The 23,097-nt window shown below is 59.1% G+C and overlaps 1 protein-coding gene across 2 annotated transcripts in view; it reads left to right on the top strand.

Moving 5' to 3' along the window:
* Ppp1r37 (protein phosphatase 1 regulatory subunit 37) overlaps positions 1 to 22,610 on the top strand; it is a 42,270-nt gene extending 19,660 nt beyond the window's left edge. The window contains exons 2-13 of one of the 2 annotated variants that reach the window (XM_046455571.2): positions 15,404 to 15,501; positions 16,685 to 16,730; positions 16,816 to 16,916; positions 17,600 to 17,719; positions 18,131 to 18,281; positions 18,420 to 18,575; positions 19,503 to 19,615; positions 20,242 to 20,383; positions 20,468 to 20,634; positions 20,737 to 21,463; positions 21,768 to 21,858; positions 21,932 to 22,610. In XM_046455571.2, the coding sequence (XP_046311527.1) occupies positions 15,404 to 15,501; positions 16,685 to 16,730; positions 16,816 to 16,916; positions 17,600 to 17,719; positions 18,131 to 18,281; positions 18,420 to 18,575; positions 19,503 to 19,615; positions 20,242 to 20,383; positions 20,468 to 20,634; positions 20,737 to 21,463; positions 21,768 to 21,850 (1,904 nt within the window). In that variant the 3' untranslated portion in view covers positions 21,851 to 21,858; positions 21,932 to 22,610. The remainder of the gene's footprint in view (positions 1 to 15,403; positions 15,502 to 16,684; positions 16,731 to 16,815; positions 16,917 to 17,599; positions 17,720 to 18,130; positions 18,282 to 18,419; positions 18,576 to 19,502; positions 19,616 to 20,241; positions 20,384 to 20,467; positions 20,635 to 20,736; positions 21,464 to 21,767; positions 21,859 to 21,931) is intronic. The other variant, XM_046455570.2, reaches the window with a different exon arrangement.
* The last annotated feature ends 487 nt before the right edge of the window (positions 22,611 to 23,097 follow it).

Genomic DNA, 23,097 nt, shown 5'->3' with positions numbered 1-23,097 from the left:
TATGGGCTTGTATGTCATTGGTTCCATTTTCCAGTTGAGGAGGCTCAACCATGAGGAGACTGGAGCCAGTGTCTGTGACACTTGTCATCAGGGCCAGATCCACATGGGGCTGTGTGAAGTCATGAGGTGTTCATCAGAAGGACACGGGCCTCTGCAGCTCCCCAGGGCTCTCAGGCGCTGGCAGGAACTGGGTTTGCACCTGGGCTCTGACCACGCGCATTCCTTGTTCCTCTTTCTGTCTTTAGAACCTCTCCTCCCACTGGACTTTCCACAAGCACAAACCCTGGCCATCCCACCAGCTGGACAAGGCCACTTAGTCCAGGTGCCCAACGTAGTGGTTGTGTAGACTCGCTAAGATTCTACCGCCTCCCTGTCATACGGGACCACCGAGGGCAGCTGTGCCTTGTGGCGGGACAGTTTTCAAAGGAGGAGGCCTGGGCTCTGTAGACGGCCAGGTAGGCACCACCAGATACGCAGGCTGGCTCTGGAGGCCACGCCCTCACTAGGTCACTCGTTTCCTGTCTCAGAGGTGCGTTCAGATCACGAGGCTTGAAGTCACCAGCTTGTTCAGCCGCACATATCCCTTTCCAGTTGGGGGTCATGGAGGCCACAACAGAGTCCCCCCAACCCCGCATGCCTTCCGGCAGAAAACCCTGGGCTAGGTCTAGTCTTGGGCATTTGTGTTACGGGGTGACATCTGTCTTCATTCAGCACAGTGTCGTCTGTGTTTTGTGGGGTTCAGGTGCTCATTCAGCCAGGCTTGAGTTTGTGCCCAGCCCCATGCTGGAGACACAGCAGTGGCCAAGACAGACCTGGCCCTGCATCTCAGGCTCACTGTCCAGAAGGGGCGACATGAGAGGCGGGCCACATGCAGCACAGCTGCAGCCTGAGGAAAAGGTTTGAGGAAACAGACCAATGGCTGGGACAGAGCCTGAGGTGCCAGGGCCGAGGGCAGACAACTAAAAAATATTAAAAAGGGGGGGGGCTGGGGAGGTGGCTCAAGCGGTAGCGCCTCGCCTGGCGTGCGTGCGGCCCAGGTTCGATCCTCAGCACCACATACAAACAAAGATGTTGTGTCCGCCAAAAACTAAAAAATAAATATTAAAATTCTCTCTCTCTCTCTCTCTCTCTCTCTCTCTCTCTCAAAAAAAAAAGTCTGAGGCCAGCCTCAGCAACTTGGAGACACCACCTTGTGCTGTCCTCCAGGGCGCGGCCACCTGCACCCCAGGCCTGGTGGAGCAGCTGCACAGTCAGGCCTGCCTGCACATGGCGTGTCCTCAGCACGTGCCCTGCCATCTGCCCAAACCTCAGATAGTCCCTCTGGGGAGGCAGGGCAGGTGGTCACCAGAGCAGTGGCCAGTGAGGACTGTGAGGGCACAGGCTGCTCTGGCTGGAGTGCCCGCCCTCCCTTTTATTGGCTCAGTATCTCCCTGAGCCCCAGTTTCCCAGTTGAAAAATGGGGGTGAGCCCCACATCCTAGAGTTGTTGGGGAGAGTAAGTAGAGTGACGAGTGTCTGCTGTTGTTCATGTTCATAATTTATACTGAAAAAGTGTCTGTCACACAGCTGGGACTCAGGCGCTTGGTGCTGGCTGCAGACCTGAGACCAGAATGAGGACCTGGACTTTGCTTTCCTCAGGAAGCTCCTCTGGCCTTGGCGTCACCTCCTGGTGGCAGCTCTGTACCAGGCGGCAGGGAATTGGCCTGCTCTGCCTCATTTCTGTGTCTTGGAAGCTGTGGGTGTCTTCTGACCATTCGCGTCTCTGTCAGCCAAGTGGCTTATAAGGTCGGGGTGAGGTGGGTGGCAGCAGAGACACCTGCCATCTGTGGTCTCCCACCTCCCTGCCATGCCCTGGCCTGCAGGGCTGGCTCTAGCTGTTGGCCAGAAGCCAGCCACCTCCTAAGGTAGGGGTCCCTGGTTGTGCTGCTTCCCCCCAGGAGAGGCAGAGGAGACTACCTCTTGTCACCCAGAGAGCTGAGGTGTCACAGCCCCTTGGATATCACAACCTCACCCTGTCAGGCCTCCCTGCCAGAGCACAATGTGGCTTCCCTTCCTTGTAAGCTGTGACTCTGGAGAAAAGGGCAGGTGGGTACTGTCCCCATTTCCCAGAGCAGAGTGGCACCTTCATTCCTTCTCAGACATCTGCTTGAGACAGCCCAGCGACATCCTGGCTCAGGGAGCCCCGGCTCTAGGATGGAGTGAAAAATAAGCAGATTCCCACGGGTCGGGGTGTGCTCTGTGAAGGGACGGGCAGGCAAGGGTCCCCAGGGAGTGCTGCTGTAGAAAGGGTCAGAAGGCTTCTGGGACGAGGTAGCATTTGAACTGAGGCCCCAGTGACATACTAGCCGTGGGGAGCAGTTGTAGACCCAGGTCAGGAGCACACGGGTCAGAGAGAGGGCTGGTGTGCAGGTGGAGGGGATGTGGGGCCTCCTCAGCAAGGGCCACCTGGGAGGCCTGGTCCTGGTCATCATCCTCAGTGCAGAGAACAGACAGTGCAAAGCAGGTGTGGCAGGGCCACCATAGGCTGAACGGGCCTGCTGCTTGGCTCAGGGGCAGGAACAGCGGGCGGGGGGCGCTCGCTGTCCCGCACACCCCTGCTCTCCCGGCCCGCCCGGCGCAGCTCTGCAGCTCCAGCTGCAGGGGAGAGCGCAGCCCAGGGACCATCTCAGCCTCCCTGCTGTGGCAGGGACTGGCCGTGTGCCACCAGGGCAAAAGCCAGTGCAGCTCATAGGCTGGGTTGCAAGAGCGAGGCGATGGAGTTGGTCCTGGGAACCTGGCAGGTGTGGCTGGGGGAAGCTGCTGCTCTTCCTCGCCCTGGACATCCTGCCACGTGGACTGGACAAAGTCTGGGGGACAGCGCCAGCTCCCAAGCCCTGTGGTTTCCAGCCCTGAGTGTCCCTCAGTCACTGAGCTCCTGATGGGGTGCAAGGAATCTGAGGGACACTCATTGGGAAGGGTAGTGCCACCAACATCCCTTCACTTTCGGAGCACTCCCAGGTGAGGGTCTTCAGAACAGCCAACCCGGAACAGACCCCCACCCGGGCCTCCTCCCGCCACCCGGTGGACACTTGCTGCCCTGCGCCTTTCAGTTTCCTTCTGACACATCTTGGCTATTGTCCCTGTTGCCTTAGAGAGCATGCTGTCCCTGGGAGGGCACGTCACCTCCTTCTGTGCCCACACCTGTGGCCCTGAATCACTGTCCCCCAGAATACCCTGCAGAATGCCCAGTCGTGGGGAGAGGATTCTCAGGGGCGAGTGGGTGGGGAAACCCGGGGCCTGGGGAGTGAGGACACCTCCCGGACGGTGAGTGGCTGCGAGCTGACGTTGGAGTTTCACCTAGAAGGCCACCCCAAGGCTTAGCAGTGAAAGAGGAAGGTCCCTGGGGAATGTGGTGACTCAAGCTGTCACCTCTCTGTACTTCCTCTTTTTTGTCTTGGGCAGGGGTCCTGAGCCTCCCCCAGTTCCTGGGGCATGGGGGGGGGGGGCTTCAGTGAGCCTCAAGTACATGAGGGGGCTGCCTGAGGGGCGGCTAGAGCACAGCTGCCGTGGGCTCCCCTCTGCAGTCACGGGCGTGGGCTGGAGCCCCAGTTCCTAGTTCTCCTTGGAGAGCCCTCCTTCCAGTTGTCCTTGTGCCTGAGTGTGGGCTCTGAAGTCCTGCCTTCCCGCAGCCCTAAGGAGCCCTCAGGGTGGCTGCCACTGAGGCCACACCAGCCTTTATAATGGAGGGGGTGGCCAAAGGTGGCCTTGGCCCAGTCCTGCTGCTGCTTGCTGCTCAAGTAAGAGCCAGTTTTCCCTCCCAGCCTTAGGCCACCTCTGGCTGCTGGGGCCCCAGCTCTGACCACTTGCTTTCCCCTCATTTACTTTTTTTTTTTTTAATGGACATTTTCCAGTTTATGAAAGAAGTACAATGAGCCCAAAGTGACCACTTTCCAGTTTCACTAATGACCATGGTGTGGCTGGTAACTGTACCCTGCTGTCTCCACCCCCATTATTTTGCCAGTGAATCAGCTGTCCACCTCAAGACTGTTTTTCTAGGGCTGGGGATGTGGCTCAAGCGGTAGCGCGCTCACCTGGCATGCGTGCGGCCCGGGTTCAATCCTCAGCACCACATACAAAGATGTTGTGTCCGCCAAAAAGTAAAAAAAAAATAATAATAATAAAATTCTCTCTCTCTTAAAAAAAAAAAAAAGACTGTTTTTCTTATTTCTGAGTTGCTTCTGAAATGCTGGCGACACTCAGCTCCAAGGCAGCTCTCTTCAGTCTTCTGCTGTCACCTGCCCAGGCCCAGGACAAGACCACTGGGGAGGCTGGGGCTGTGGTGCTCAGAGAAGAGCCCAACTCCATGCTGCCCGCAACCCTGAGTGGCCTCCCCTTGAAGGCTTTACCCCTCAAGTGGCTTCATGGGCTGCTTCACCTGCTGCCCCAGCTCTCTGTTACTTTGCTTCTTAATGATGAGACGGATTTTTATCCCCCCCCACCCCCCCACCCCCGCCTTTGTTTCACAGCAGGTGGCATTCAGCTGGATGCCAGCCACACACCTATAACCCCAGCAGCTTGGGTGGCTGAGGCAAAAAAACGCAAGTTCAAAGCCAGTCTCCGGAATTTGTTGAGACCATGTCTCAAAATAAAATATGAAAAGGGCTGGGGACATGGCTCAGTGGTTAAGTACCTGGGTCCAATCCCTGGTTAAAACAAAACCAAACAACAACAACAAAAAAACAGGTCACATTCCCATGCATGCCGCCCTGCACCTTTCAGTTTTCTTTTGAGTACCTCAGCTGTTGCTCTGTGGGGGCTTAGAGAGCGTAGGCTCCACAGGGTTCCATTGTATGGGGGAACTGGGTCCCCTGGTCCCCTGTTGGTGGCTACTGGGTGGTTCCAGTTCTGCATCAGCAGGCAGTGAAGTGAATAACCTTTTAATATGGAATTTGGCACTGGCAAGTGGCTCTGTAGGATGAATTTTTAGGAATGGCACCGAGGGATCAAAGCGTGTATGCATTTCTACTTCAGACGGGTTCTGCTAAATTGTCTTTTAAAGGGGTCTTACCCGTGTTCACATCCAGCACCTGCTGGTGAGCTGGCTTCCCCCAGTCCCACAGATAGCATTGTGTGCTGCCCAGATTTTGGTCGTTCATCTGTTTGATTGGTAAAAATGATATTGCAGTGTACCTTTTTTTTTTGGACTAGGGATTAAATGCTGGGGCCCTTTACCACTGAGCCACATCCCCAGCCCCCTGCTTTTTTCTTTGTCTGAGACAGTGTCTCACCAAGTTGTTTAGGGCCTCGCTGAGCCTGGCCTTGCGCTTGCAGTCCTCCTGCGCCAGCCTCCCTGACGGCAGGGGTTGTGGGCATGCGCCATTGTGCCCGGCTCCGTGTATCTTCACTTAACTTGCATTTCTCGGTATGAGAATCAGAGTGCTGAAGAATTCTAAACCTCAGCTTCCTACTTTGGGGAATGTACTCAAAAAACCCTCTTAGAAAGTTGAAGTGGAGAATTCCACGAGCACCCACGGGGTGAATGGAGCCTTCCTAGCCACTCAGAATCCCAGATTTGGAGGGTGGCAGGCGAGGGCCCAGCCCTGCATCTGCTTTCCTCTGGAAACGTGTCCTGGGAGGTCGCTTCTCACCTCCCAGCCTGCTTGGGAGAGTGGAGATGATGCCTGCTCAGTGCTGCTAGGAGCCATGAGTTGAGGCCAGGAAATCACCCGGTGTCCGGGAGGCGGCCCCAACTCGCCTTCTGTGCTGAGTGCTGCTGAGGCTTCGGCGGGGCTGAGGGTGGTCAGTGTTGGAGACGCAGTGGCTAGAGGGATGTAGTCACCAGAACAGCCCTGGATGTAGACCCTACTGTGGAATGAGACCTTCTCTTCGGGCCTCTGATTTCCTACGTGAGACAGGGCAGGTGTCGGCCGTGGTACCCTGGTGTAGGCAGATTCCTGCCAATCTGTAGCAGAGGACTGTGCGGGGAGGAGCCCGCAGGCAGGTGGGCAGTGGGCCCTAGGGAGGGCACGAGCCAGGTGCTAGAGTCCAAGGGTGGGGAGTCTTCCAAATAAGGAAGGCGGCTGGAGTCTGGAGGTACCTTCCTCACCCTGAGAAAACTGACTAGTACCAGTCACCAACGCCACCTCCCAGGGGTCTCCTGACGGAAGCAGGGCTTTCACAGGTAGCCATGTGTGCTGTGTGATAGGTAGAGGTGACAACTGCTGTGCTTCCTGGGCTGAAGGGACCCCCTAGATACTCACAGTCAGCTGCTGGGGGCTTCGGTGGGCTCTGCCTGGCATCTCAGGGCCTGGGTTTGAGTGTGCCCGATGCCCTTCTGGAAAGGTACTGCTGTGGGAGGGCCTGGCCAGGGCCAGCTGAGTTGAGCCTAGTGTCTGTGGTCCCAGGCTCCGATTCTGGGCCCAGAGCAGCGTGGCACCCCTGCAGTGGTGAGGCCTCTGTGCGCAGGCCCTGACTCCTTCCTATCTTAGGCTGCAGGAGGCCCTGTGCTCCCCACTTTGGTGATGCAGGAACACGGGACAGAACCTCTCATCCGGCTCACAGCTCTCAGGAGGTCCTTGGAGGCGTTGGCTCTGGCTGCTCAGCCCTTCCCGCTGCACAGCCCCGTCCCCCAGTCCCCTGGTGCTCACTGGTTCTGCCAGCAGGTATTTCTTGAGCTCGTAGCGTGAACACGCGGACTATAGAGCTTCACGTCAGGTCATGAAAAGTGCCACACAGAATAAGATGTGGAGTGGATGGTGACAGAGGAGCAATTTCAGTAGAAGCTGATCAGGGAAGACTGTTGAGGTGACTTTGGAGCAGAGACTTGCAGGGAGGGAGGGGGCTGGCATGGGGGGGTGTAAGACCAAACACGCTGCTGGTGCAAAGGCCCCAAGGCAGTGCTGAGATGGCTTTGTCACTGACAAAGGTCCGGACACCTTGACGACTACATGGGGTAGAACCCCTGCCCGCCCTGGACGAGTGGCACCTCTGCTTCCCACAAGCTTTGCCTGCCTCTGGGTGCCACCTCCTTCCAGTCTCCTTGCTGGCCCTCTTTCCTCTCACACACCAGAAGTGCCATGCGGTCTCCTGTCCCTGTACTGGGTCACACCCTCCCTCTGCCTGGGACAGCTTTCTTTGCAGGGCCTCTCACCCTTGCAGACCACAGGGAGGCTTCCCCGAGGCCTCTCACCAGTGGCCCCTGTCCCTCATGGCCTTGGTGCTGTTCTGCGACCGTTTTCACGTTTGTTCCCCTGACCATGCAGGGGGCTCTGGGAGAGGCCTGGCATGTGGGGGGATAGGTAGTTGCTTATGGGGGTGACTTTGAGGAAGGGGCGTTTCCACCCCAGGCTGGAAACCTCGGAGGGCTGCTCTGCTGGGGCCACGGCTGGCCGGCGATCCCGGGGCTCAGTGGAGAAAGGTGCGGCCCTGACAGCCGCCCCCGCGCCCACCGTCGTATGTTGGGGAAGGCTGCATTTCCAGGCCTCCACAACCCATCTGTCCAGCCTGAGGCCAAGGTCCCCAGAACCTTGGGACGCCAGGAGAGGACAGGGACAGCCCTTAGTATGATCGTCTCTCTGCCATCTGCAGTGTGCTTGGCCATAGAAGACCATAGGTGTCGCCCAGGCAGTCCCTCTTTGTGCAGGGGTGGTGGGCTGGACACGGCTGCTCCGCAGGATGACGATGTGAACTAGAGATGCAGTAATGGAGCATTCATCAGCAAGCCCGGTGGGGACTGGGGCTGAGTAGAGAGCCATCCGTGCAGCTCTGTGCTGGTAGCTGTAGAGCAGCTTCACAAATCGAGTACTTTCCTGGCCCGCCTCCCTCGCCTCCTGTCGGTTCCTGGTTCGCTGGACCTTGGAGCAATGCCTCCCTAAACACAGGGCCTGGTCCGGTGGCCAGGCAGCAGCCGCTTTTCCTGTCCATTCACTCGGCCTGTCTTGGCTCCTTCTCTGCCTGGTCCCACACTGGGCAGTGTTGGAATCACAGCGAGAGACACGCTGTTCTCCATGACAGAGATGGGGAGGCCAGAGGGTGGGGCCTGCCTTGCCTTGTGGGGTCAGGGGGCACTCCCCAGAGGAGGGGACACCTGAGCCAAGAGTGGCGATCATGTCCCCTTGTCGGGTGGAGTGGCTGTGGTGGGCGTAGCCTGGCCTCAGCAGCTGAAGTGGGCAGTGCGGGGGCTCCCTGTGTCCCAGGCCCAGGGCTGAGCTCCAGAGATGTGCTGCTCATGCAGCGAGAAGCCGGGAAGCCAAGGCTGGGGGGCTGCAAGGTGGTGTGGCTGCAGGTGGAACCCAGGCCCAGCTCCACTTTTGGTGGCAGTTGTTATCGTGGGCAAGAGCTTAGACCTCTCCTGGGGGCCTGCAGCACCTGTCTGACTGGAGGATTCTGAAAAATACCACAATTACTGTCGACTTCCCTTTTCAAGATTATATAATTAATACTTGTCTCCATTCCCTCTGCACAGAGTGACATGTGTCCAAGTGGCCTCCGTGCTGCCCCATCTGTCTCGGCCTCCCCTGGCACAGCAGCCCGCCCTCCTTCAGTGACCCTGGCCTGAAGTCATATTCGCCTCCTCCTTCCCCACCCTGCCCCACCCTGCCCCACCCCGGTCCTCAGGGGTCCAAGTCCTGTTGACCACCTGCCTCAGTCCTCTGGAAGCAGAGCCTTCTGGTCGGCAGTTGTGGAAGCCTGGCCTCCTAGGACAGGCAGACATGGGGGCTGTGCAGGGCAGGGGGCCGTTATGTTTTCTTCCTTTCTTTTTAAAGAAGTATTTTTTTTATAACTTTGTTTTTACAATTAATTTGCTTTTATGTGGTGCTGAGGATAGAACCCAGTGCCTCCGTGTGCTAGGCAAGCGCTCCCCCACTGAGCCCCAGCCAGGCCCAGTTGGGTTCTCTTCGTTGATGTGGGAGCGTTTCGCATGGTAGTATCTGTATACATCTTGGCACTTAAAAGTTATAAAAGATGCAAAGAAAGGTAAGCTCCTCTCCTGCCCCATCAGCGTCCCCGGCTCACCTTGCAAAAAGCCGCCTAGTTTCTTATGAGTGTGACAGCACGGAGACATAATCCAAGCTGACCGAGCCTAAGTTATGGCCAGAGTTTGTGAATAAAAGCTGCATTGGAGCACACCTGTGCCCACTTCTTGCACGCCACCTGTGGCTGCTTTCCTTTTAGGGGAGACGACTAGGGATTGAACCAGGAGTGCTCTACCACTGAGCCACATCCCAGCCCTTGTCACTTTTTATTTTGAGGCAAGGCCTGGCTAAGTTGCTGAGGCTGGCCTCAAACTTAAAATTCTTGTGCTTCAGCCTCCCAAGTAGCTGGAATTATAGTCACACGTCACCGTGCCCTGCTTATGATTGTTTGCTTTTGGTAGAGCCTGTGTCCTGCAAAACCTAAACTAAGTGCCAAAAATGTGACCTGCATTGTGACTCTGTGCGTTTTAAAGTCAGGCCAGACCTCTGTCTTCCAGTCTCAACCCCCTTCCGCTTTCCATCTCTGAGTCTGCTCTGAAAAGAGGACACTAAAAGGCGGTCTCTCTGGTGGCCAGGACTGCTCAGCCTGCCTGTGACGTGAGCTCCTCCGCGCCCACAGTCCTGGCCCTGCCTTCCTGCCTCATGCTGCCTGTTTGCCACCAAATGGAAGGTCGGGGCTGGGGTGCACTGCCTGAAATGGAAGGGCCCCTCAGGAGTGCCACCTGGTGTGCCAGTCCCTGCAGCCTACCTGTTGGGTCACAACCAGGGCCTCTCCCAAGGCCTGCAGGAGATCCCCGCTCCTTGAGGAGTCTTTGCACTGCTCCCAGCCCCAGTGACTCCTGACTCCTGAGCAGGAGGGAGAAGCCCACAGTCATCACCCCTCAGCCTCCACTGCTCCCCGTCCTGTCCAGCAGCCTCCTGGTTCCTGGATCTGCCCCCTCGCTGCCACAATCACTCCCACCCCAGGAATTGTTCCCTGCAGTCTGCCTCCGTATCCCTGAAGCCTCGCAGGGACACCCTCGGGGCCTGTCCAGGTCCTGGAGCGCCTTCTGAGTAAGAGTGCAAAGCTGCGCCCAGGGCTGGGCCTCTGGGACGCCCCTTCTCTTTCACCGGCTCCTCCTGCTCCTTCCTTCTTTTTCCAGAATAGTGAAGCAGTGCCTGCTCTGCAGAGCTGCGGTATCCTGGTGGTATGTTTGCTCTCAGATCACTTGGCCTGGCCCTATCTGGGACCTCCTGACTCTGTACTCTCTTGAACCTAGCTGCCAGAGGCACCCTTCACACGGGGGCCCCTGGTGTGGGAAAGCTGTTCTGGCCGGGGACAGCATGCCTGGTGGAGGGCAGGTCTGAGCATTCTACTCTGGGCCTGTGCGGGTGCCCTTCCGCTCCTCCACCTGCGCTGCTTCCTGGTGGTGTGACTCCACCAGCTTCGGGCTGGCAAGGATGGCTTGAGCCACAGTAGCCCCTGTCCTCGCATCTCAAGGGTGCCACCTCACCTGCGTGAGCACATGTAAGAGCCACCTAACACCTGACACCCAGCATCAGGCATCTCTCTCTCCCTTTGTGACAACCCCGGTAGAGGGAAGCAGCCCTGTTTGCCCCTAGCCTGCCCCTGGAAGGCTGCGGTAGCTTCCGGTGGGCTGCAGAGACCCAGCTGCAGCAAAGGCTATCTCGCCTAGATCTCGGCCCCCAGAGTCCGGGAGCCTGCCTGCTCCTCGGGGTGGCGCAGCTCAGCTTCAGTTTCAGAGCAAGACAGGCCTGGGAGTGTGTTCCAGTCCTGCCACTCCTGGCTCTGTGACCTGGGTGGACATCTCGCCCTCTGGTGCTCTCCCCGATGACAAATGGAGATATAATTAGGCCATCCCATGGGGCAACGGAACCGGCTGGCCAAGCCTGTGTGCAGACAGTGCTTGGCATCGGCCTCACCAGGGCCAGTTCCCAGGACTCGACGCGGCCGCCCCATCATCTTGTTCTCCAGCTGTGTCTCCTGCTGGCCAAGCCAGCGCTGTGTTGTGGTGCCAGCTACTTCTCAGTGCCCTCATGCCCCTTGTCTTCTGAGACTCCACAGACATCCCTTTCAGAGAGGAAGAGGTCACTGTGATCACTTGTCACACCTTTGGCAGGCAAGGCTCCGAACCTGGGTCTCACTGTAAGCCGTTCCCTCTGTGATTCCATCCCCAGCACATGCTTTTGAACACGCACACACCCCACCCTCCCCTCCTGGTAACCGCTTCAACTCCAGCCCCGGCTCCAGTTGGAGCAGAACATTGGACTCAGGGCACACACCCAAGGCCTGCCCCTTGAGTGCACGCACTTGCACAACTTGCCTTTACTGTGCCAGCGAGTGCCAGCCTCCCGTGTGTTTGGTTGTTCAGCATATGCTTTGGGGGCCTGTCCCCGGGTTAGTGGAGAGCAGGAGCTGCCTCCTGGGGGGCGGAAACTAGTGGGAGGCTGCGGGGCTGTGTGAGCACCTGTGGGTCTGCAGAGTGGCTCCGGCAGGCTCTCGAGCTGCTGGTGCACACACAAGGGCCAGTGCACCCCAGGCCAGCTCCTAGCTGCAGGCTGCTTTCCCCGTGACCTTGGGCAAGCCATTGAGCCTCTGCTCTGAAGTGGAAATGAGGAGTACTCACTGCACGGAAGTGTTCCCAAAATTGACATGCGTGTTTGCTCGGGTGGCACCTGGCATGGCACAGGTGCCATGCAAATAAATGCCACCTCTACATCTCTGCTGTGCCTGTGCTGCTGTCTCTATCTTCGGTTTTTCTCTCATTATTTTGCTTCTTAGTTTGAATATATTCAGCCTCATTCGTAAGTGACAGCAAGTGTGGAGTTTTGTTTTGATGTGCCAGTCTCTGCTTTTTTGGTTCTGGGGTTGACCCAGGGGAGCTCGACCTCTGAACCGCATCCTACCCCTTTTATTTTGAGACAGGGTCTCGCTGCATGCCATCCTGCCTTCTTAAGTCTCCCAAGTCACTGGGATCGCAGGTGCACCCCACAGCGCCTACCCAGCTGCAGTTCGTTCTTAATCTAGGCATAAATGCTCATAAATAAATATTAATCTCGTCATTCCCAAGCCACCGAAAACACTGCCCCATCTGTCCACTGGTGATGTGTCACGCCTTGAGTCGTGCTGAGGATACTGTCAAGGGTGGGGGGTGCTGGCTGCCAGAGCGTGGGCTGCAGTGGGCCAGCTCTGAGCCCTGACCTGTTTTTCATGGGGTCTGTCCCTGACTTGAAGGTGTGTGTCCATCTTAGAGAAAATTGACAAGAAGCAGTTGACGTTCTTTTTTTTTTGAGCAGTGGTCATTCTTGTGTCCGAGAGTTACCAAGTTGCTCTGGGGCCTCCTTTCCACCTCCTCTGAGGATTCATAGTCCTTTCCACCCCTCAGCTCAGTTTCCCTTCCTGAAAGTGAGGAGGCACATGTGCTCTCCCTGGGCCCAGGCTCTGGCAGTGACAGTGATTCTTGTGCGGTTGAACCTGGTTTTTTGAAATAGGGACACACTGAGTTGCCCAGCATTGCCTCAAACATGCGATCCTCCTGCCTCAGCCTCCTGAATAGTTGCCGTTTCAGGCATGTGCCGGCATACCTGGCAACGAGTGTTTTGATATCTACCCTAAGACCCAGTGCCAGGGAGATAGTGGTGACCAAGACAGCCTGGGCCTCCCCTCCCCAAAGAGTGACACCCCAGTGGACAGACCTGGGATCCTGGATCTCAGGGGACTGAAGGAGCCAGATGGGGAGCTGAGGCAGCCTAAGCTATAGGTGGGCCTTCCTGGAGGAGGGGCCATTGGACCTACACACCTAAAGGACCTGTAGCAGTTCCAGAGTTTGTTTATGAGTCTTATTCCTGTAGACCCTGCAGGAGTGGAGACATGCTAGTGAGGCCACATTAGTCCATCCAGATAGCATCTGATTTTGCCAAACCAACCCTGGGCCAGGGGGCTTTTTTTTTTTAAGTGGTGTCAGGGATTGAACCTGGGGCCTCATACATGCAAAGCAAGCATTCTGCTACTGAGCTGCATCTTTTTTTTTTTTAAGATGTTGATAGGTCTTTATTTATTTGTTTGTTTATTTATTTATATGTGGTGGTGAGTATCAAACCTAGTGCCTCACACATGCCAGACAGGTGCGCTACTGCTCAGCCCCAGCCCATGCATGTCCTTCTTAATTTATTTTTATTTTTCACTTTTATTTTTCCAACTCTGGCCTCAAACTTGGAATTCTGCCTCAGCCCCCCAAGTAGCTGGATTTACAGGTGTGTGCCACTGAACCCTGGAGACTCGGAGGCCCTTTAAAGCAAGTCTGTGTACGGTCTTGATTCTCGTCCTGGTGTCCACTAAATCCTGTGGCCCCTGCTTCAATCTTTAAAAGATAAAATATCAAATGTGATTACAAAGGATGCAAGTTAGCTCAGTTCACCTCTTAAAATTGCATCTAGGCCTGGAATGGCAGCACACTCCTGTAATCCCAGCAACTCGGGAGGCTGAGGCAGGAGAATCGCAAGTGCCAGGCCAGCCTTAGGAAGTTAGCAAGACCCTGTCTTAGAATTTAAAAAAATAAAAAGGGTTGGGATGTAGCTCAGTGGTAAAGATCCCCTAGGTTCAATCTCCAACACCAGAGAGAGAAGTTGTTCTCTAGTACTCACGCTTTTCCTCATGGACACACAAAATGATGGTTGGTAGCAGCAGCTCTGATGACTTCTGTTTTCAGAGCAGTTATGTGCATTCAGAATCTGCAGTGACTATGTACAAACATCTGTCATTTCTTTTAATGACAAGATGGCAGTATCTGTCAAGCACTACTCATTTTCTTTCCTGTATTGACCTGTGTTAGTAAGAAGGTAGAAGAAAATGCTCGATTTCAGTATAGTGAAAATAAAGAGGTCATTTCTCGGGCTGGGGCTGTAGCTTAGTGGCAGAGCGCTTGCCTAGCATGCGCGAGGCACTGGGTTCGTTCCTCAGCACCACGTAAAAATTCTACAACTACAAAAAAGGGGGGTCATTTTCCCACCTCAAGTTCAAGGCCACCAGTTGGTCAAGACCAAGGCTGGAGTGGCTGCTGAGTCCAGAGTGCTGCCTTCCCAGCAGGGCCGGTTTCTGGGCCACAAGCACGTGGGCCTTTGTCAGAGAGCTGCCCCACAGTCTGCAGGCGGGGCAGCCAGCACCTAGGAAGCTGCTGGTCACCTGCAGTTGCTCCCGGCTCCAGCCCATCTGTCGCCGCGTCTCGCCCACCCCACACTGGCAGCTCAGCACCCCAGCGCCACCCTAGACTATGGCAAGGGTTCTGGGCCAAGCGCTAGACTCGCCTTGTCCAGCTGCCTGGCCCCAGGGAGGTGACTTCTCACCTTGCACTGTGGTTTCCTCCCCCAGAATATGGAGTAGTGCTGCGTGAGACCAGGAGTGCTGGCCCTGGTCTATAGGGTGGCCAGAGGGGGAGACCTCATGGAGATGGCAACTGGGAGCTCCCTCAGGTCCAGGAGCCAGAGCAGAGGGCAGCAGGGCGGGTGTGGCGCGAGGAAGCCTGCTGAGAGCCCTCTTCTGGCCTGCTCCCCACCTGCCTGTCACCTGTGTGCCCACTCTGCTCCGCCACCTGAGATCTCCAGCGAGGCCTGGCCGTCTCCCTCCCCTGCTCATAGCCTTTCCTTCCCACTCTCCTTGGTCACCCAATAGCACACCCCAGCGGCCAGACACTGAGGACAAATACCAGCTGATGGATGTGGCTGCGGGAGGGCAGCCGTGATGCCCCTTGAGCAGGAGCCGGGAACGGGCTCAGCGGGAAGCCGGCTGAGAAAGGCCACGCAGTGTTCGATTTCATTTTTATGAAACGTCCAGAAAAGGCCAGTCTGGGCCTATGGAAAGGACGTGGTGGGCTTCCCGGAGCGGGAACGTGCAGCGTGGGGTTTGGCTCAGCCCGTAACGTGCTGCCAGGGCCACGTGGCCTTCGCCCTGCGAGCTGTGGCTGTGCCAGGTGTTGTGGGAAAGGGAGTCCGTGAGGCACCAGGCGTTGCGTTTTGGAGCTGAGTTCAAGTCCAGCTCTGCTGTGTAGTTTTGTGGGAGGCTCTTGTCTCTGAGCTTGGTTTCCCTCCTCATAGGGTGGAAATGAACCTTCCTCCCTCTGTCAGAAAGCAGCGGTGAATATCTGCTCTGAACCTGGCCCTATGTTGAGCAGTGTGGGGGACATGGTGGTGACCTAGATGGCACAGCCCTGTCCTCTGGGGCTCTCAGTGGAGCGGGGAGACAGCCAGTCAGAGAGGAGTTAGGTGCCCAGAAGCCCAGCACTAAGCCCAGTGCAGGCAGCACTGACTTGTTTTGGAGGTGTCCTGCAGTGTCCCTGAAGGGCCTTGTTTTAGGGGTGTCCTGCAGTGGTCCTGAAGGGCCTGGAGGGAAGGCTGGGCTTGGGTGCTGTGGGTGGGGCAGGGCAGGGAAGTCACAGGTCGCCCCTCTGCCTGCAGCCCAGAACGTGACAGTGGACGAGGTGATCGGCGCCTACAGGCAGGCCTGCCAGAAGCTGAACTGCAGGCAGGTCCCCAAGCTCCTCAGGCAGCTGCAGGTACGGAGGGGTTGCTCCCTGGGGTCCCTGGCTCTCCCAGCTGGCCCCCCACCCAGGGCCTGTGAGCGGAACTTTGGAAATCCTCTTCAGTTGTAAAGTTGACCAGGCTCTCCTGGGTGCCCGAGCAGCCTGGGACAGATCATCAGGGGAGAAATTCCAGCATTTGTCAGCCCCCAGAGAAATTGTGGTCCCCAGGGAAAGGCCATGTATGCAATCCTCGTATATCCTCTGATTTTTTAAAAAAATTAAAATACAGATATAAAAGGCCAAGTCCACTTCTCATTTCTTGCCGAGTCTCCCCAGGAGGCCCCTCTGTCACAGTCCTCTGGCCCGTTCTGCACGTATGTAAGAGACTGGGTTATTGGTTCAGAAGGACCCAGGCTCAGGGGACTGGTCTGTGTCTATGCAGATGGGGTCTCCCGGGCACCTTCCTGGCTCACCCAGCCTGGCCACATTGCTAAAGCCCTGCCTTCTGCCCTCTCCCTGGATGAGTCCCTCCAGGGGGTTCCAAGGTCACCTGTTTCTAGGCTGCTGCTCCCACAGCCAGCTCTGCTGAGCGCAGCCTCTGTGTGTGGGTGGGGAGGTTCTGTAGGAATTCCAGAAATGGGTGCTGCTCAGCGCAGGGGAAGAGGGCCACGCCACGTGGCTGCAGGGCATAGGGGCAGCCTGGTGATGTTGGCAAGGCAGGCCTTAGCCTCTCACTCCTGGACGTCCTCACAGTGCCTGTTCCTTGAGTGACAGGCGGGAAGCCAGAAAACAGAACCTGTGCTTGTGGGGACATGGGAGAGCTCAGCTGGCGGGGGCTGGAAGGACGCCCTGTCTGCCGCCCTCCTGGGCTCCTGCCTCACCCTGTGTGTGGTCTTCCCTCAGCCTGGACCCCACATGAGATGCCCGGGGCCGCTCCCCCAACTGGTGGAGAGGGGCTGGGGCCAGGCCAGTCCTCAGCGACCCCCCACCCCACAGAGCTCCTCCTACTCTCAGGGGCGCATACCCCAGTTCCAGCCCTGGGGCATTCTGGGGGACTTTGTTCAGCCACCCTCCCCCAGCCCTGCCCTGGCACACTGCCTCACCCCAGGACAGCAGAGCTGATGAAACTCCAGCCGCCCCACTGTTGGCCCAGTCTGTCTTCTTGGGGGTCTTGGGGGCCTTCCCGCTCTGACCAGAGCCCACTCTGCTCTCTTAGGAGTTCAAGGACCTCGAGCACCGCATCGACTGCCTGGACCTGAAAGGTGTGTGTGGAGGCTGGGAGCCACCGGTGGGGGACTGTACGAGGTGGCGCGTGGTCTCCTACTCAAGGCCACCGCCTTCTTCCAGGAGAGAAGCTTGACTACAAGACCTGTGAGGCCCTGGAAGAAGTCTTCAAGAGGCTGCAGTTCAAGGTCGTGGACCTGGAGCAGACCAACCTGGATGAAGACGTGAGCAGTCCCACCCCCGCCCCCCCGCACACCCACAGCTCCCTCGGTTCCCAGGCCCCTTTGAGATCTCTGTGCAGACCCAGCATGAGATGGCACACTAGACCAAGGCCAGGGCTGGGGCAGGAGCAGGGCCTCTTGAAGAACAAGAAGGAGACATCAGTGTGACTCAGTGGGCAGGGGCATGATGGGAAACTTGCAGAGCTGGCGAGAGCAGCTCCATGACCTCTGGTACCTTTTGAGAAGTTTGTCCTGGAGGTCCCAGTGTGCAGGGCTGGGATCATTTGGAAAACTTCTTCCCACAAGGGCCAGACTAGGAAGTCCCCAGACCGAGGAGCTGAGGGACATGGTGACCCTGCAGAGGGATGCTGTGGGGAGGCAAGCTGCAGGACCAAGGCCAAGGCCTGTTCTGGTAACACAGCACATGAGTCAGGATTCTCAGTGACAGAAAACAGGCTGACTCCAGCAGAAAAGAGAAGGGGCGGCTCTCGAGCCAGAGGGGCAGCCTGCTCTGCACACGGCCGGCTCAGAAGTGGGTGCCCTGGGTGGACACCATGTCTGTCCTTCTCACTGGAGGCTCATCCCTGCCTAGAACCTCTCCTGTCGCTGACAGATCCTGTGGTAAGGCTCACTTGCCTCCCTGGGGCCACCTCTCCCTGAAGCCAAGGCCCCGTCTCTGCCTGCAGGGTGCCTCTGCCCTCTTCGACATGATCGAGTACTACGAGTCGGCGACCCACCTCAACATCTCCTTCAATAAGCACATCGGCACCCGGGGCTGGCAGGCTGCCGCCCACATGATGCGTAAGGTGGGTGCCTCCTGCCCAGCCACTTCCAGAGTGGAGGACATGCAGACACAGAGGGCAGTCCCTCTGGCCCTGAGTCTGTGAGCCCTTAGGGCCTAGGCCAGTAGGAAACAGTGCCCGGAGGCACCCTGCAGCCAGGTCCACCCTCCTCCCCCTCTCCCACCGTCTTCACTCCTTCCTGATCTAATCCCTGAGCTGTGACTGGTCACCAACCCCAGTTCAGTGATGTGTGGGAAGCTGGGCCCAGAGAGGGAGGGCACGGGGCTGTCCAGGAGGCTCCACCACGGGGATCTGGGAGTGTGCCCGTGGGACCCCAGGCTGAGCTTTCCCCCGCCAGCTGTGCAACAACCAGATGGCAGCTGTGCCTTGCCGCTCACTGAGGTGGGGGAGGCCTGACCCTGCCCCACCCCCCAGACGAGCTGCCTGCAGTACCTGGACGCCCGCAGCACACCCCTGCTGGACCACTCGGCGCCCTTCGTGGCCCGTGCCCTGCGCATCCGCAGCAGCCTCACAGTGCTGCACCTGGAGAACGCCAGCCTTTCGGGGCGGCCCCTCATGCTGCTCGGTGAGCCTAGGCCCCAGGAGGACAAGTGGGGACCTCAGCCTGCTGCTGAGCGGGAACTGTTAGTGGGGTCTCTTGGGCAGGGTCCCCCCCCCCAGGAGGTGGCCTGGCCGGTCACCTACCCCACACCCGCTCCCCCAGCCACAGCCCTGAAGATGAATGTGAACCTGCGGGAGCTGTACCTGGCGGACAACAGGCTCAATGGCCTGCAGGACTCGGCACAGCTGGGCAACCTGCTCAAGTTCAACTGCTCCCTGCAGATCTTGGACCTCCGCAACAACCACGTGCTGGACTCAGGTGTGTGGGGGTCACCCAGCACCTGTTCTGTACCCCACCCTGGGCTCGATGGTGCTGGGGGCATGGATGTGGCTGAGGGAGCCCAGAGGGGTGTCTGACCCAGCGTGGAGTGCAGAGGGCATCTGGAGGGCAGGACAGCTCAGCGTGCACCTGGGGGCATGGTGAGGCGTGGAGTGAGCCGCTGAAGCAGTGATCTGCAGAGGGCATGAGGGAGGCGAGCCACCCAGGTCAGCTGGAGGCTGGGAGATGGCACGAGGAGGACCCACCACAGAGGGGGCTTCTGGGCAGTGATCGGGACGCTGTACACCGAGCCGAGCTGGCCTCTTCTACAACCTTGGAAAAGGGGCAGAGGGACTTGCCAGTGCAGTGGTCCGCAGTGGAAGGAGCTGAGGGGTTTGGGGACCACGGTGCGCTCCCTGGGGTGCAGGCGTGTGGTATTGGTGACCTTGGCTGCCCTCTGCTAACAGCTGGGAGGAGGGGAAGAGGTACCGTGAGCAGAGGGGCCCTGGAGGAGGAGGGGCTGCCACATGGCACGATGGAGCAGTGTCTCCAGGCGCCTGTCAAGAGGGATGGTGGGCAGTGGGGGACCAGAGGCCAGCGTCCGCACTGCACGGCAGGCCACACCCCAGCAGTGCTCCTGCTGTTGTGGCTTTCAGCTCAGAGCTGGAGACAGAGAGGAGGCACGTGAGCCAAGTGCCCAGGCTGCAGTTCGTGACTGGCTCCTGAGCTGGGGATGTTCTCATTTGAGCAAAGACCAGAAGCAGCTGGTGGGGGACATGGATCGAGGAGCTGACTGCCAGGCCAAGGGAGGCCGCAAGGCCAGAGCCTGTGGGGCCAGGCAGGCAGGATCCAAGCAGAGGGTCCCACACACGTGTCCCTGGAATGTGCAGGGGCCACAGACAGGGTTCTGACTCAAGCCTCCCCCAGGTCTGGCCTACATCTGCGAGGGCCTCAAGGAGCAGAGGAAGGGCCTGGTGACCCTGGTGCTGTGGAACAACCAGCTCACGCACACCGGCATGGCCTTCTTGGGCATGACGCTGGTGAGTGGGCCGGGGAAACTGGAGGGGTATCTTGGTCGCTGCCACCATCGTCTCCCAGCCGGGCTGCTGTGGACTTGCCCTTCCTGCAGGCGTGGGCCCGGTTTTGCCAGCAGCCTGCGGGCCCCGTGCCACTCTCCTCAGTTGCCCTCTTCACCTGGTGTGACGGGCTGGGGGGGTGTGCTTTGCACACGCTGCAGACGTTTTGCTTAAGCGTTGTATTTTTGGAAGCCTTCAGCGAGGTTTCCGTCTTGAGTTATGCACCATGCATGGCCAGCCGAGTGGGCACTAGGGCTCTGAGGGCAAGCACTGGCTGCCCGGTGCCGGAGTCAGCTCCTCCCCCCCAGAAGGCTGTCCTCAGACCTAAGGACACTCGAGGGCCAGTCCAGCCTCACCATGGAGCGGGCCAGGCTGTTGAGGGGTGTGGGGACCAGTGGGATGCTGGGAGTGTTAGAATGGACAGCCATAGCGCTGAGGGAGATTTCGCGTGCACAGGGGCGCAACTGCTCCAGGAGTGAGCAGGTCAGGGCACCAGTGCTCGGCCCCGTGCTCCTGGGCTCCGGTCTTTCTCTGGCGTCTTTAATGACCCGTCCTCTGGGCCTCGGCTCACCACCCCTGCCCTCCTGCAGCCACACACACAGAGCCTGGAGACGCTGAACCTGGGCCACAACCCCATCGGCAACGAGGGTGTGCGCAACCTCAAAAACGGGCTCATCGGCAACCGCAGCGTGCTGCGCCTCGGCCTGGCCTCCACCAAGCTCACCTGCGAGGGTAGGGTGTGGGGCGGGACCAGTGGGCTCGGCAGGGCGGCCAGCGGGCGTGGGGCCCACGGCCAGCCCTGCGGTCCCCCCCCAGGCGCGGTGGCGGTAGCAGAGTTCATCGCCGAGAGCCCCCGCCTCCTGAGACTGGACCTGCGGGAGAACGAGATCAAGACGGGCGGGCTCATGGCACTGTCGTTGGCCCTCAAGGTGAACCACTCACTGCTGCGCCTGGACCTTGACCGAGAGCCCAAGAAGGAAGCGGTGAGTGGGGCTCCACCTGCTGCCCGTGGGGACGGGGAGGCCACTGTGGGCGTGGGCAGCAGGCAGCCTAGAGCCGAGCCCTAGCCAGGCCCCACGCCACAGGTGAAGAGCTTCATGGAGACGCAGAAGGCGCTGCTGGCCGAGATCCAGAGCGGCTGCGGGCGCAACTTCGAGCTGGCGCGAGAGCAGGAGAAGGAGCAGCAGCTGCAGCCGTCGGCCTCCATGCCCGAGGTCACCGTCACCGGGCCCCAGCCCCTTGAGGAGCCCGGAGACACGCCTGCTGCCGGGGCACAGAATGGGTCCCCGAGCACCGGACCCAGCCCAGACTCGGACTCAGACTCTGCCTCTGACGGGGAGGAGGAGGACAGGCAGAGGGAGGAGGCCAGCGGTGGCCAGAGGCCCTCGGCCCCCTGCCCTGCTCTGGTGCCCCCCACGGACTCCTTGGGCCCTGGGGACAGGAGCCCCCCAAACAGCCCCTCCTCCCCCACTGAGCAACGTATTTCTGTGACCAGCCCAGGCCGGGGTCACAAGGTGTTTGTGGTGACCCGGGTGGAGAGTCCACCGGAAAGGGCAGAGCCTCCTGCTCCCCCAACCTTGGTCTCCCTGCCCTCCTCACCTCCACCTTCCCCACCTGCCTCACCGACCCTACCACCAGCTGAGGCCACTGGCACCCAGGACCCAGGGTCATCTGATCCTCAGCCCCAGCTGGAGCTGCCTCAGTCAGGGCCACCACTGCCCAACGGCCTGAAGCCTGAGTTTGCCCTCGCACTGCCCCCAGAGCCACCCCCGGGGCCCGAGGCCAAGGGGGGCAGCTGCAGCCTGGAACATGGTGAGAGGGGCTCAGGGGCAGGGTGACCAGGGGCCCCAGGGTACCGAGCGTGACCCCAGGCCAGCACCTTCCTTGGTGGGCCTATGTCCCCTTCTTTAAAATGGCCCAGCCAGGGCAGGACGAGTGGGTTTTGTTTGGTCCGTGGCTCTTGTCCTGTGTCCCTGGGGCCCTGGGAGCTCTTCCCAGGGTGGGAGCATGTGAGGTCTGTGGCCTTCGGTTCACCTGCCGGCCCTGGGTCTGGCTGGGCAGGGCCGGGCCAGGCGAGCGCGCCCCCCACGCCCACCTGACATGCTGCTGCCCACAGAGCTGCGCCGCCCCCAGGACGAGAAGAAGCTGGAGGAGATGCTTCTGGAGGCCAGTCAGGAGGCCACACAGGAGACACTGTGACACTGTAGGTGGGCGAGGACCTCCGGGAGCTGGGGAGGGCGACGGAGCCCTGCCCTGACTGCCCCGTCTCTGCTCCCCCAGTTCCTTTTTCCCGTTGGGTCTTCGATGAGCCGAGACCAGAGCCGTGAGAGCCTGCCCACCCCACCCGGCCTTCCCGAGACCAGGACGCTGGGTGGGCACCCGAGGCCCCACCCCGGCAACACTACCAAGTGGTGCAGGAGCTGTGGAGGTGGCTCCCACCTGACTTCAGCACTTCTATTTATATGTCTGCCACTCAGAGACTCGGGGCTGGGGTGGATGGGAAGAGGAGGAGGAGGTCTCCAGGGACATCAGGCTACAAGGCCACTCAGGAGTGTCCACTTGGCCAGGCCTGCCCTCTTAAGAGCAGGAGTTCAGGGTGGTGGTGGGATGGCCCCCGTTGGTCCAGAACAGGACCAAGCGGTGGCTCGGGAGGGGCGGTGAGCCGAGGTGATGGTGGTGGAAATTCCTAGAAGCCCCAGGTGGGGTGCGGGTGGGGCTGGGTGCAGAGGGTCAGAGCTTTCTTTTTCTTAAGTGCAATAAATCTATCAGGGAGCTGGGGCAGCGGCAGCACGGGTTCTGGGGACCTGCTGCCCAAGCCACTTGAGGCTGCGCCCTGGGAGGCACTACAAGCGTGGGCCGGTGGCGGGTGCAGGCAAGGCGGGTGGGGCTGGGAAGGCCCCTCCTGTCGGTGCAGCTCTGTTCACACCTTTTCTAATAAACTGGGGCTGGGTTCACCGTTCGCCCCTCCGTCTGGCTTGACTGTGCGCCCCCTGCTGGGGTGAGCAGGGCTCCTGGTTACGGAGCAGCTGCCGGGTCAGGTGCCAGGGGTCCCCACCGAGGAAAACCAGGGGGCTGACAGGCCACAGCATGCCTTCCCACTCCACCCACCCCTTCCTGTGTGTTCCACGGGGGGCGCAGCGCAGCCCGCCCTGTCCAGCTAGGTGGTGTGCACCTTTCCTTTGGGGGAACAAGCCCCGAGTAGCCACCAGCTCTAGATCTAGTCAGGGTGCTGCCTAAGGGGCTTGAATGCAGAAGCCTCTGCCTGGTCACCTGTGGCTCAGAGAGCCTGCTCCTGTCTCCTGCAGTGGGAAGGGCCTTGGCCACCCACCCTGTCCCCTCCCCTGCAGAGTGTGGGGTCCCGCTCCTGCATAGCCTGGGAGTCCTCTGCACTCTGGCTCCTGGGTGTCTGAGAACAGCATTTTTCTCCTTTAAACCACTGTGGGTTT

Source organism: Marmota monax, unplaced genomic scaffold, assembly GCF_021218885.2.
Source record: "Marmota monax isolate L192 unplaced genomic scaffold, Marmota_monax_Labrador192_F-V1.1 WCK01_AAM20220418_F8-fsc00149, whole genome shotgun sequence".
Lineage (NCBI taxonomy): Eukaryota > Metazoa > Chordata > Mammalia > Rodentia > Sciuridae > Marmota > Marmota monax.
This window is presented reverse-complemented; position numbering and strand designations above follow the sequence as displayed.